This window comes from Pseudophryne corroboree, chromosome 7 (assembly GCF_028390025.1).
Source record: "Pseudophryne corroboree isolate aPseCor3 chromosome 7, aPseCor3.hap2, whole genome shotgun sequence".
NCBI lineage: Eukaryota > Metazoa > Chordata > Amphibia > Anura > Myobatrachidae > Pseudophryne > Pseudophryne corroboree.
In genome coordinates, this window is record NC_086450.1 from 12,892,333 (window position 1) to 12,906,781 (window position 14,449).

At 48.4% G+C, this 14,449-nt stretch overlaps 1 protein-coding gene across 5 annotated transcripts in view; it reads right to left on the reverse strand.

Annotated features, from left to right (window-relative positions):
- ADAM23 (ADAM metallopeptidase domain 23) overlaps window positions 1–14,449 on the reverse strand; it is a 282,388-nt gene that overhangs the window by 27,319 nt on the left and 240,620 nt on the right. For 2 of the 5 annotated variants that reach the window (XM_063932700.1, XM_063932701.1), the window contains exon 25: window positions 7,918–8,008. The exons of the other annotated variants lie outside the window; for them this stretch is intronic. In XM_063932700.1, the coding sequence (XP_063788770.1) occupies window positions 7,918–8,008 (91 nt within the window). The remainder of the gene's footprint in view (window positions 1–7,917; window positions 8,009–14,449) is intronic. 5 annotated transcript variants of the gene reach the window in all.

The window sequence follows — 14,449 nt, forward strand, 5'->3', positions numbered from 1 at the left end:
CTAACTCTCTCTGCACATGTTACATCTGCCCCACCTGCACTGCACATGGGGGGGTCATTCCGAGTTGATTGCTCGCTAGCAACTTTTTGCAGCGCTGCGATCAGGTTAAATCTCTGCAAAACTGCACATGCGCCGCAATGCGCAGGCACGCCGTAAGGGTACAAAGAGGATCGGTGCTGGGGGCGATGGATTTAACGAAGAATCCATTCGCACAGCCGATCGCAAGGTGATTGACAGAAAGAGGGCGTTTGTGGGTGGCAACTGACCGTTTTCTGGGAGTGTTTGGAAAAACGCATCGTGTCCAAGCGTTTGAAGGGCGGGTGTCTGGTGTCAATTCTGGGACCAAAAAGACTGAAGTGATCGCAGCGGCTAATTATGTGAAGAGCTACTCAGAAACTGCAACAAAAAAAAATTGTGCTGTTGGCTGCAAAAGCATTCGCACACTTGCAAAGTGAAAATACACTCCCCCATAGGCGGCGACTATCTGATCGCAGCGCTGCAAAAAGTTGCTAGCGAGCGATCAACTCGGAATGACCCCCATGGTTTTGCCCAACTGCTAACAAATTTGCTGCTGCGATCAACTCTGAATTAGGCCCTTTGTGAGGACGGGAAATAGTGGCTTGTAAAGAGAATAAGTCCGCAAAGTGTTTAAACCTTGGTTAGAAAGTTTCTCCTGCAAACTCGTCAGCAGCTGATGAGCGACTTGGAGTAAATCTGCCTCCCGAGCAGATACAGTAACTTCCTTTTGGAAAGACTGTAATACGAAACATATTTGAATACTACAATCCGCCAGTAACTAAATGTGCACAGTGTTCCGCTTTTATTACCTCTCAGCAATTTCAGTTAACTGGTAACAGAAGTCATCGTGTAACAAACATAAACCTTTATTGGTCTCATAAAGAAGCACAACATGCAGACACTGGGAGAGGGCAATAATGAGGAAAGGCTTTCATGTCCACTAGCAACACATGTCTTGCAGAACTTACCTGCTGAAGGAACGTTTGGCACAAGCCATTATACCATCGGCTAACAAAAACAGTTTAATATTTGGAAAGCACAATAATAAATGATTACTCAATCCATAATGCAGAGCTGAGGAACATACTAAGAAACACATGGTCACTACCGGAATATTTTTTGCTACGTTCCATTGGTGGAGAGCTAGAGGTCTTCAGATTCTAGGTGAGAAGACAAAATGTGTTCTTCTATGGCTCAAGATTTTTTTTTTACTAAGATGGCCGTATTCCATTGGCGATAATACGGGGCGTAAGCACTGTTCAATTCCCCAAACTAAAGACTGTAACCATCACACAATGACAAAAACTTATCACTACATCTAAACAGACTACAAAAGTCAAACTACACAAAAATGCATTACACAACAGTGGTAATGCTACATGTAACAAGTAACTTAGTATCTCCGCAATAACTGCAAAACTACACAGATACAGAGCACACTATACACTATACCAAACCAAAACAGCTTATATACAACAGAATATAACACCATTGTATGATAAGGGTTTTATAATAAAAAAAAAAGCACAAGATAACTTGACTAGTATTAAATGAAAGTTTAGATAATTCAGTGACAGGGCTTACCATAGTGATCACGGATTGGGGTAAATTCTAATTATCAAGGAAGTCCTATCAAACAGCTTGGAACAAGATCGGTTGCCTTTATTTTATAAGTGTCCAGTATGACCCAGTATAGTCAGCTGTTACCAAATATGCGTAATTCAATGTGGCTGTACCAGTGACTGAGCCTCAATTCAGGGAGAATGTCTTATTTTTAAGCGGGATTCAGTCAGAATCCTGACGGTCACAATCCCGGTTGGCAGAATATCGGCAGCGGGATCCGATGGGTGAAAATGTCGACAACTTGTAGCGGTAAGTACGAGGGTTATGGTTAGGCTGCGGAAGGGGAGGGTTAGGCTGCAGGAAGGGAGGGGTGGGGTTAGGCTGCAGGGGAGGAGGGTTAGGCTGCGGGAGGTTAGGGTTAGGCTGCAGGGAAGGGGAGGGGTGGGGTTAGGCTGCGGGAGGGGAGGGTTAGGCTGCGGGAGGGGAGGGTTAGGGTTAGGCTGCAGGAGGGGAGGGTTAGGCTGCAGGAGGAGAGGGTTAGGATTAGGCTGCAGGGGAGGAGGGTTAGGATTAGGCTGTGGGGGAGGAGGGTTAGGCTGCAGGAGGGGAGGGTTAGGGTTAGGCTGCAGGAGGGGAGGAAGGATAGGCTGCAGGAGGGGAGGAAGGATAGGCTACAGGAGAGGAGGGTTAGACTGTTTGAGAGCATGGTTGGGCTTCAGGAGGGGAGGGTTAGGATTAGGCTGCAGGAGTGGTGGGTTAGGGCTAGGCTGCAGGAGGGGAGGGTTAGGGTTAGGCTGCAGGAGGGGAGGAGGGATAGGCTGGAGGGAAGGGTTAGGGTTAGGCTGCAGGAGGGGAGGAGGGATAGGCTGCAGGAGGGGAGGGTTAGGGTTAGGCTGCAGGAGGGGAGGAGGGATAGGCTGCAGGAGAGGAGGGTTAGACTGCTTGAGAGCATGGTTGGGCTGCAGTAGGCGAGGGTTAGGGTTATACTGCAGGATTGGAGGGTTAGGATGCACAAGGGGGAGTTAGGGCTAGGTTGCGGGATCGGAGAGTTAGACTGCTTGAGAGCATGGATGGGCTGCTAGAGGGCAGGGTTAGGGTTAGCCTGCTGGATGGGAGGGTGAAGCTGCAGGGGGGGGGGGGGTTATGGTTAGGTTGCGGGAAGGGAGGGTTAGGTTGAGAGATGGAAGGGTTAGGGGATAGGCTACGGGATGGGAGGGTTAGGCTGCAGGAGGGGGGGTTGTGGTTAGGCTGCAGGAGGGGGGGTTATGGTTAGGTTGCGGGAAGGGAGGGTTAGGATTAGGTTGAGGGATGGGAGGGTTAGGCTGTGGGATGGGAGGGGTAGGCTGCGGGATGGGAGGGTTATGGTTAGGCTGCAGGAGGGGCGGGGGTTAGGGTTAGGCTGCGGGGTGGGAGGGTTATGGTTAGGCTGCAGGAGGGGCGGGGGTTAGGGTTAGGCTGCGGGATGGGAGGGTTATGGTTGGCTGCAGGAGGGGCGGGGGTTAGGGTTAGGCTGCGGGATGGGAGGGTTATGGTTAGGCTGCAGGAGGGGCGGGGGTTAGGGTTAGGCTGCGGGATGGGAGGGTTATGGTTAGGCTGCAGGAGGGGAAGGATAGGGTTAGGCTGCGGGATGGAAGGGTTAGATTGCGGGATGGGAGGGTTAGGGTTATGCTGCTGAAGTTGAGGGTTAGGCTGCAGGAGGGGAGGGTTAGGCTGCGGGAGGGGAGGGTTAGGGTTAGGCTGCAGGAGGGGAGCGTTAGGCTGCAGGAGGAGAGGGTTAGGATTAGGCTGCAGGGGAGGAGGGTTAGGATTAGGCTGTGGGGGAGGAGGGTTAGGCTGCAGGAGGGGAGGGTTAGGGTTAGGCTGCAGGAGGGGAGGAAGGATAGGCTGCAGGAGGGGAGGAAGGATAGGCTACAGGAGAGGAGGGTTAGACTGTTTGAGAGCATGGTTGGGCTTCAGGAGGGGAGGGTTAGGATTAGGCTGCAGGAGTGGAGGGTTAGGGTTAGGCTGCAGGAGGGGAGGGTTAGGGTTAGGCTGCAGGAGGGGAGGAGGGATAGGCTGGAGGGAAGGGTTAGGGTTAGGCTGCAGGAGGGGAGGAGGGATAGGCTGCAGGAGGGGAGGGTTAGGGTTAGGCTGCAGGAGGGGAGGAGGGATAGGCTGCAGGAGAGGAGGGTTAGACTGCTTGAGAGCATGGTTGGGCTGCAGTAGGCGAGGGTTAGGGTTATACTGCAGGATTGGAGGGTTAGGATGCACAAGGGGGAGTTAGGGCTAGGTTGCGGGATCGGAGAGTTAGACTGCTTGAGAGCATGGATGGGCTGCTAGAGGGCAGGGTTAGGGTTAGCCTGCTGGATGGGAGGGTGAAGCTGCAGGGGGGGGGGGGGGGGGGGGTTATGGTTAGGTTGCGGGAAGGGAGGGTTAGGTTGAGAGATGGAAGGGTTAGGGGATAGGCTACGGGATGGGAGGGTTAGGCTGCAGGAGGGGGGGTTGTGGTTAGGCTGCAGGAGGGGGGGGTTATGGTTAGGTTGCGGGAAGGGAGGGTTAGGATTAGGTTGAGGGATGGGAGGGTTAGGCTGTGGGATGGGAGGGGTAGGCTGCGGGATGGGAGGGTTATGGTTAGGCTGCAGGAGGGGCGGGGGTTAGGGTTAGGCTGCGGGATGGGAGGGTTATGGTTAGGCTGCAGGAGGGGCGGGGGTTAGGGTTAGGCTGCGGGATGGGAGGGTTATGGTTGGCTGCAGGAGGGGCGGGGGTTAGGGTTAGGCTGCGGGATGGGAGGGTTATGGTTAGGCTGCAGGAGGGGCGGGGGTTAGGGTTAGGCTGCGGGATGGGAGGGTTATGGTTAGGCTGCAGGAGGGGAAGGTTAGGGTTAGGCTGCGGGATGGAAGGGTTAGATTGCGGGATGGGAGGGTTAGGGTTATGCTGCTGAAGGGGAGGGTTAGGCTGCAGGAGGGGAGGGTTAGGCTGCGGGATGGGAGGGTTAGGGTTAGGCTGCAGGAGGGGAGGGTTAGGGTTAGGCTGCGGGATGGGAGGGTTAGGGTTAGGCTGCAGGAGGGGAGGGGGTTAGGGTTAGGCTGCGGGATGGGAGGGTTAGGGTTAGGCTGCAGGAGGGGAGGGTTAGGGTTAGGCTGCAGGAGGGGCGGGGTTAGGGTTAGGCTGCAGGAGGGAGGGTTAGGGTTAGGCTGCGGTGGTTGGAGTGGTTTAGGGTTATGCTGCTGAAGGGGACAGTTAGAGTTATGATGCAGGGGGCTGGGGTGTGTGGATGTTGGGGATTCTGGCTGTTGGGATTCCATAACCAACCCATTTAAACATAAGACATTCGCCCTGGTTTGAGGCTCTCCTGCACACTAACTTTTAAATGTAGGACCTCCACCCAGCATATCAGCTATAACACACAACTGTAACTAACATTCCCTGTTCATCAAGCACAAAGAATACAGTCCAGAGTGTCTACTGTATGATATATAAGGCGAGTGCAGAGCTACTGCGATTCTTATTTAAACAAATGTGACCACCTACCACGAGCGCCAGATACAGGGGTGATGGTGAGTGCAGTGGACCCATGCCTGGTGTTTATCTGATTAGTTCTGTAATTCATCTTTTTGTGATCTTCTCCTGGAACCCAGTGTTAGCTCATTTCATTCTAGGTGCTTTATACCCGATATGCTTGATCTAGGTCTTACATTTAAAAAATATATATTTATGATATATTGGGCGCTTAGAGTTTCTAAGGGGCAGATTCAATTAGTGCCCAGAGTTGTGCGCACAAAAAGGCGACAACAGATGTCTCGGACCGACTGTGGGTTGATTGCGGGTCTGTAATTGAAGAACTACTGGCACTTTAGCTGGGAGAAGAAACCACACAAAACACGCCGCAACTATTTGAATACGTCCCAAGAATATCTCCTGATGATAATTACAGTAACATGCTACAGGGATAACAGGACTTATGAATTAGGAGTCATTACTTTGTGACTACAGGTCCACTTAAAGCTCAACAAGACACCTACATGCAGCGGATCAGCTGCTACACGGGCGGAACTATTAAGTCACGGGAACGTACCCAATCCGTTCACTAAGAGGCATCGTCTACCGTAAAGGCCCCAATTCATCTGTTGCATTCTACAAGACTACCGCCGCAATGTGCGTAGATGGGACGCTGGTAGTTTCCCTGTATCCCGAGATAAAAACATCCAAGAACCATCAGGAGACTGCGTCAAATTTAAAGGGCAACTCAGCACAATTAAAATTTCAATGCGAGAGAAGAGAAGGAACCAACTGAAATGCTAAACAGAGGAACATTTACAGTCACAGGGTGACACAAATCAACAAACAGATAAATCTAGATTAAGCTTTAGCATAGTTTGCATGGAAAGTACATAGATCGGACGCAGAGGCGGAACTACCGCCAGTGCAACCAGTGCGTTGCACTGGGGCCCGCCTCTGTCCAGGGGCCCAAAGCATGTAATGAGTCAAACTGACTCATTACATGCCGCTGTGCGCTGCGGGCAACCGCTGCCCGCAGCGCACAGCCGCCCAGAGAGGAGAGGAGAGGAGCAGCGGTACGGGGGAAGGAGGAGGAGGGAGGTGGAGGAGGGAGCCGCAGCAGCGCTTTGTTACTGGTTGAGGCGCTGCTGCCCCTCTGCTTCACTATAGGCTGTCTTCCGAGAACAGCCTATAGTGAAGCAGAGGGGCAGCAGCAGCAGCGCCTCCACCAATAACACAGCGTTGCTGCGGCTCCCTCCTCCACCTCCCTCCTCCTCCTTCTCTCCTGCTCGGGAATCGTGAGTGACCAGAAGCTGCACCGAGGAGCCTGAGCCAGCGGAGAGGGTAAGTATAATTCTTCTTTCTTTCTTTCTTTCTTTCTTTCTTTCTTTCTTGGGACTGTCTGCCGCAATGTGTAAAAATGGGGAATCTGCCTGCCGCAATGTGTAAAAATGGGGAATCTGCCTGCCGCAATGTGTAAAAATGGGGAATCTGCTTGCCGCAATGCGTAAAAAGGTGGAATCTGCCTGCTGCAATGTGTAAAAAGGGGGAATCTGCCTGCCGTAATGTGTAAAAAGGGGGACGCTGTCTGCCGTAATGTGTAACAAGGGCACGCTGTCTGCCGTTATGTGTAAAAAGGGGACGCTGTCTGCCGTAATGTGTAACAAGGGCACGCTGTCTGCCGTTATGTGTAACAAGGGCACGCTGTCTGCCGTTATGTGTAAAAAGGGGACGCTGTCTGCCGTAATGTGTAAAAAGAGGAATCTGTCCGCCGTAAGGTGTAAAAGGGTCTCTACCTGGTGTAGAGGTGTTACTGTGCGGCGTAATTTGAATAATGTAGACTACTGTGCACCGTTTTATGAATTGGTATTATTTTGTGGCCACACCCCTTCCCCACGAAGCCACGCCACTATGTATTTTTGCTCGCGCCTACGGCGCGCACTGCCCCTGTTTTGCATGCAGGGGTGGGGCTCCGATGCCTTTCTTGCACACAGTGCTAAAATGTCTAGTTACGGCACCGTTGCTAGGTATCCATTTCTCTGGCCCTGAGCAGGTCCCCCTCACCAGATCCTCTCCAGGGGTGAGGGGGTGGACTTGGATGGGATGGGGGCCCAAAGCATTTTGTCGCACCTGGGCCCACCGCTCACTAGTTCCGCCACTGATCGGATAGCTAACTTTCTATTCAAAAACAAGAATGTCTACTAAAGGTTCAATGGGGAAAAAATGGAACATCATAATATTTGGCGGCCTACTGCTGTTTCCAAGTGTGGTTTACGTTTCGTCTTTCTGAATAACCTTTGATCTGTATTTCCTTCCATACCAGTATCAAGGAAGACAAGCAAATCACCATTTCATGGGTAAAATTTTTGTTGGCCACGGTGATCCTGTGCCTCATTTCCCATTTAGAATTACCATGGCACTTTCCCATAACGGTTACAATACATAGTAAAACACAATAGGAGGCTTCGGAGGGTGATTTACATAGATAAGATTTGCCCCTAGAGTATTACTTCGATTAACGACATTAAGGGCTTTTGCATAACAAGGTGTTTTATAGTTGTCTACCATAAACAATTTCAGACGACAAAAAACTACAGTACACAAAACTAGTTCTCATTGGGTTGGGAGGGGGGGAACAAGGGTAGAAATTCATGTTATGCCCCACATTGTCCCAGACAGGAGAGGGTCAACACTGCGTAAGCAAATCACATGACATGGACACGGTCAAAATCACATGACTGGTACGGTCATCACCACATGACACAAAGCTAATGGTACGAGTACACATAAGGCTGAGACACACAGGATACTTTATCTCACACACTAGGTACCAAACATGAAACTTGGAATAATGCTTACTCTATTCCCCACCCTGTGCCTCCAAATATCACCCCCAGAGCCAGTACCGTGCCTGCCACTGCGCCTATAAGTCTGTTAGTGGCCACGCCCACTGTTTGGAGGGAAAAGGGAGATTATTTTCAGATAATCAGTAACTTTTTCATTAATATGATGTTAATCAAACAGGTCCACTGTGGATCCCACACGAATATGTAACAGAACATTCTCAGGGTACATCCGAACATTTCTACTGGAAGCTTCTGTAGTTCTCAGTAAGCGGATACTCCCAGGTTGGGTCAATGAATGATTGTAGAAACCTCTATAAAAATTTTTTTTAAAACAGCAGCCATTTTTGTGTAGATATTTAAAGATCTTGTGCCGTAATTAAATGAAATTGGCAAAGAATAAACTGCCGTCAATAGTCTCCAACTAATTTTGTTTACATTCAAACAGTTAGGCCCCCATTTATCAAGGCTTGGGGAGTGATAAATTGCATGGTGATAAAGTAGCAACCAATCAGCTCCCAACTGACACGTTACAGGCTGTGTTTGAAAAATGACAGTTAGGAGCTGATTGGTTGGTACATTATCACCGTGCTATTTATCATTCTCCAAGCCTTGATAAATCTGAGCCATAGTTCTTTGCATTAACTGTTGCTGCAACTAATGGCATACATATAAAAATAACCCTATGATTTCCAGTTAGGCACCATCACATCAATAAATCAACAGCGAGAAGACTGAAGTAAATCTCTGCATAAGGTAGAGTATATATTTACAAATATTGGTTATATATACACATACAGATTATATATATATATATATATATATATATATTTTTATTAATGGTGAAAAAAGGAATGACAAAAGGGTTCAAGAACCTGTTTTTTCAGGTGGAAGCATGAGTGCTGTCTAGATAGATAGATAGATAGATAGATAGATAGATAGATAGATAGATAGATAGATAGATAGATAGATAGGTAATACACAGAAAGCAACACTATTACTAATGAAATACATTTTTACAATAAGATCATTTTTGCCAATGATGTAGGTGTACACTGACAATGGATTACGTTCCACACATAGAAGACCGGACACTGGCTAAAGATGGACCTTTTTCTCCCCTATAACATTCTACTTCCCTGAGGCTGACTAGCAAACCCGACTTTCTTGTGCCAATTTAATCACTGAAGAATTTAGAGGAAGAAAAGTGTCGGGGAAAAGAGGAAGACTAAAACGGAATTCCTAAAACAACCAGAATGTTAGTGAGAAGATGTAAAGACATCCAGGAGTCTACGGATGAGCTACAATTCCAGCTTTTTTATATTTGAATATCCGTAAAGGAAGCTTGGGCGTAAGCAATGATGACTCAAAAAGTCACTTGCCCACCCATTTGCCCAGATGGTCAAAACAAATTTCTTTGCTCATTGTAAAATTCCACCTGCTTCTGTGCTGACCTGGGTGCTACAAGTGCTTCCAGGATTCTTTGGGTAAGTCATTGCAGTTGTGCCTTGATCTTGAGGAACAATACCCAGCTGATCAGGGCAGATACATGGCTCTAGGTTTCAAAACACTGCAAAGTAGAGAGGACTCCTGAGGGACAATGGGCATAATTCAGAGATGTGGACGTCTATTTACACAAAACGCCTCTTGAGGCTTTTGCATAATTTAGCACAGTCACTGCCCAGAAAGATACAATGGCCCTCATTCCGAGTTGTTCGCTCGCAAGGCGATTATAGCAGAGTTACACACGCTAAGCCGCCGCCTACTGGGAGTGAATCTAAACATCTTAAATGTGCGACCGATGTATTCGCAATATTGCGATCAAAACCGAGTTAGCAGTTTCTGAGTAACTCCAGACTTACTCTGCCTGTGCGATCAATTCAGTGCTTTTCGGTCCCGGCTGACGTCATAAACACACCCAGCGTTCGCCCAAGCACTCCCACCGTTTCTCCAGACACGCCTGCGTTTTTTCCGGAAACGGTAGCGTTTCCTGCCACACGCCCCTAAAACGCCGTACATCCGCCCAGTAACACCCATTTCCTGTCAAACACAATGCGTTCTCCGGAGCGACGAAAAAGCCGTGAGTAAAATTACTTTCTTCTTAGTAAAGTTACTTGACGCATGCGCAGTGCGAACATTACGCATGCGCACTAAGAGAATTCTCACTGCGATGCGATGAAAAATACCGAGCGAACAACTCGGAATGAGGGCCAATGTCCACTGGAACTGGCAGTAAACCCACAATCCTTCATTCTGCAAAACCAAGCCTGAGAAGGTTTTCACATCATCAAGAGAGATGGCTCCATCCACCACTCTATGGAGGCCTCACCCTGGGAGATATTTGGGTGTCTTGAAAGGTCCTATGAAGAAAACTGCTCTGGAACTGCTTGTATGGGATAGTCCTAAAGTGGAGACCATGATCAAGCGTGGAAAGGAAAGGAAAGAAGATACCTGGAGAGTTGTACTAAAATAACAAGAGGTTGATAGTAGGAGAAACTAATTTAAGTTATTTGTAATCTAGCAATCTCTAGATCATACCATCATCTAGATATGAGACAAAAATGATACTCAATAATACAGGTGTGCTGCCAAGTGGACAAAAAAATGGAAACGCACTCTTTGAATCTAAAATACAGGAAGCCTTAATGGTCCTCCGTGGGGAAATGTGTAAGGATATTCACTTGATGTCTATCTGTATAATAACGCCCCTTTCCTTATGATGTGGAGTGGAGTGATTGCACCTCAAGTTACCCAATGTGGAAGGAAGTTTTTGTGTATTTTCTGAACCAGGGTCATTCAGAACTTGGCACAATGAGAAATGGTTAAAGGGGAAATCCAAGAAGGATATCTAGTATGCCAGGATGACCATTAAGCACCATGGGGCCAGACAAAAAGACCAGGAGTCACTGAATAGGGAAGGGGAGCTCTGACTGCCTATGACCACACAGGTCTCAGCTAATAGTCAGGTCAGGAACATCTACAGTCACCTATTATTGTAGCATTCTGTCAATTCACTTGGACATTTTGGTCTTTGTAGTCTGTATTGTTGCGCAAAAGGTTGCCTAGGGCTTTGACATCTGGTTCCAGGATTGTGTTACCCAAAGGGTATTGAGGTTTGTTCTGGGGAAAGAGCCCGAGGCCACATCTTTGTTGTAGGATATGTGAAGCCAACTGTATCACCCTCATCCCTATTGAGACCAGAAAGGAAGGGCAAGAAACACTGCAGAGGTCGCAGGTTTAATGTCTATTCCTTACTCTTGGTTGCCAAGTGTGGATGTGATTGAACCCAGCATTCAGAGCAGGCAAAAAAGTGGGGGTACCAGATAAAGATGTCCCTCAATATTTAAAAGTGAGGGGGGGAAATGGGGTAAAAGGCTACGTGCCCACCTCAAACTAGGAAGTATAAACGGAAATTAGGTTTTCAGGGGAGAGGAGGAGGAATGCTTTTGCCAGTAACCTGGGTGGTGGAACATAACCCATCATTTGTGTCCTCCAAGAAAAGAACTTACAGCAAATTATGAATAAACACTGAGGATCTTTGCTGGTCTTCCTTACAAGCACCAGTCAGAGGTGAGATCCTACACACTGCTACAAATGTTAGATCCCCATGTCCAAGGTCATCCTATACTTTCTAGGTATGAATTGGACCTTACACAGATAATTGGGGGGGGGCTGATGCTAAGGTGGAAGCAAAGCAAAAAAAGAGCAAGTTATACCCCCGGGTCCCAGCTCTGTGTGAATAGGTTGATCTGGGTTTTGTATCCCGGGTCCACGACCTGGGTTATCCCTTGGTCCGATCCGGGTTGGCTGCAGTGTGAAAGGTTGATGATTGGCTGGTGGTGATGTCATATCCATTTGTCCTGTGTGAGCAGAGACGACCCAGGTCCCGGCGATGTGAAGGGAGTAAGTATGTCTGAAGGTCCAGCTCCGACCTGTGTTCAGTATCCTGGGTTGGACATGGGTTGGAGCTGGGGCTTCACTGTGCACCTGGGCAAAACCATGATGCACTGCAGGGGGGGCAGATGTAACATGTGCAGAGATTTAGATTTGGGAGGGGCGTGCTCTATCTCAGCTCCAAATTGCAGGAAAATTGCAGTACAAACACTGGGATTTGGATTTGGAAGCAATGCAGAAAAAGCACGTAACTTTGTATCTGGAACAAACCATGTTGCAATGTAAGGGGAGGAAATACATTTATATATTGTTTCTGTGCAGAGTAAATACTGGCTGCTTTTGCATGTAGCCCACACATGTTAGACAACTTTATCTGTAATTGTAATAAAAACCTAGAAGCCATTATTTAATATAAATCTCCCCCATGCGCTAATTACATTGCTTTAAAAAAAAAAAAAAGTTTATTATTCAATGTAATCACGTTTTTCACAACGCAGTTTTTGCGTATAAAGGACTGTGACGGTCAGGATGAGTCAAAATCAAAATATAAAGTGAGAGCAAAAAGCTGCCACGTCCACTATGGAACCCTGATTTACGCCATAGCAACACGTGACCGAGTACAGTACACACTGGGGCTGACGCAGAGTCGGATGCAAGTCGCAGGTGCATCATGCTCATAAAACGCTGCGTTTGCAAAGTTCTAGCTATCGTATGCTGCGCCTGGCGTATATGTGCCAGGTTTACAATAGTCACTCATAGGGCCTGATTCTGAAATATATGTAACCCCGATGATATATGTAGCTCTCCAATGGTGGGCTACCTGCGCATGTGCAGAACGCGTAGTCGTACCTAGTGCCCCCCGAGCCGTGGTCTGATTGACAGGCTGCAGCCTTTTGCGGGCTTGGGTTGGGTGGAGTTGGGCAGCATTCCCAAAAACGGGATTGTTGCCCCCTCATTCTGGAAATGGCGAGGGTCTGCATCTTCCTGCGCTTCTTCACTGGCCCTGCAGCGGGAGAGCAGCGCCGATCCTGCGTAAGCTGGGTGGGTACTCAGATGGCCAATGCCCACGAAAGTGACCGGATGACGCATCTTCGGATCAGCATGTAGGAGGAGCCTGTTTACACAAGACCTCTCCTGCTGCTTTTGCCTATTTCAGTACAGCGGCTGCGCCCACAGATAGAGATGCTGTACGAACTGCGCCTATCTCTGCATCAGGTCCATAGCGCACATTCGAACCGACTGTATGCTTTTAAGCATTTGTTTCGCTGGCAAAAATAAGAATTTACTTACCGATAATTCTATTTCTCGTAGTCCGTAGTGTATGCTGGGAACTCCGTAAGGACCATGGGGAATAGCGGCTCCGCAGGAGACTGGGCACAAAAGTAAAGCTTTAGGACTACCTGGTGTGCACTGGCTCCTCCCCCTATGACCCTCCTCCAAGCCTCAGTTAGGATACTGTGCCCGGACGAGCGTACACAATAAGGAAGGATTTTGAATCCCGGGTAAGACTCATACCAGCCACACCAATCACACTGTACAACTTGTGATCTGAACCCAGTTAACAGCATGATAACAGAGGAGCCTCTGGAAGATGGCTCACAACAATAATAACCCGATTTAGTTAACAATAACTATGTACAAGTATTGCAGACAATCCGCACTTGGGATGGGCGCCCAGCATTCACTACGGACTATGAGAAATAGAATTATCGGTAAGTAAATTCTTATTTTCTCTGACGTCCTAGTGGATGCTGGGAACTCCGTAAGGACCATGGGGATTATACCAAAGCTCCCAAACGGGCGGGAGAGTGCGGATGACTCTGCAGCACCGAATGAGAGAACTCCAGGTCCTCCTCAGCCAGGGTATCAAATTTGTAGAATTTAGCATACGTGTTTGCCCCTGACCAAGTAGCTGCTCGGCAAAGTTGTAAAGCCGAGACCCCTCGGGCAGCCGCCCAAGATGAGCCCACCTTCCTTGTGGAATGGGCTTTTACAGATTTTGGCTGTGGCAGGCCTGCCACAGAATGTGCAAGCTGAATTGTACTACAAATCCAACGAGCAATAGTCTGCTTAGAAGCAGGAGCACCCAGCTTGTTGGGTGCATACAGGATAAACAGCGAGTCAGATTTTCTGACTCCAGCCGTCCTGGAAACATATATTTTCAGGGCCCTGACTACGTCCAGCAACTTGGAGTCCTCCAAGTCCCTAGTAGCCGCAGGTACCACAATAGGCTGGTTCAGGTGAAACGCTGAAACCACCTTGGGGAGAAATTGAGGACGAGTCCTCAATTCTGCCCTGTCCGTATGAAAAATCAGGTAAGGGCTTTTATAGGATAAAGCCGCCAATTCTGACACACGCCTGGCCGAAGCCAAGGCCAACAGCATTACCACTTTCCATGTGAGATATTTTAAGTCCACAGTGGTGAGTGGTTCAAACCAATGTGATTTTAGGAACCCCAAAACTACATTGAGATCCCAAGGTGCCACTGGAGGCACAAAAGGAGGCTGTATATGCAGTACCCCCTTGACAAACGTCTGAACTTCAGGAACTGAAGCCAGTTCTTTCTGGAAGAAAATCGACAGGGCCGAAATTTGAACCTTAATGGACCCCAATTTTAGGCCCATAGACACTCCTGTTTACAGGAAATGCAGGAA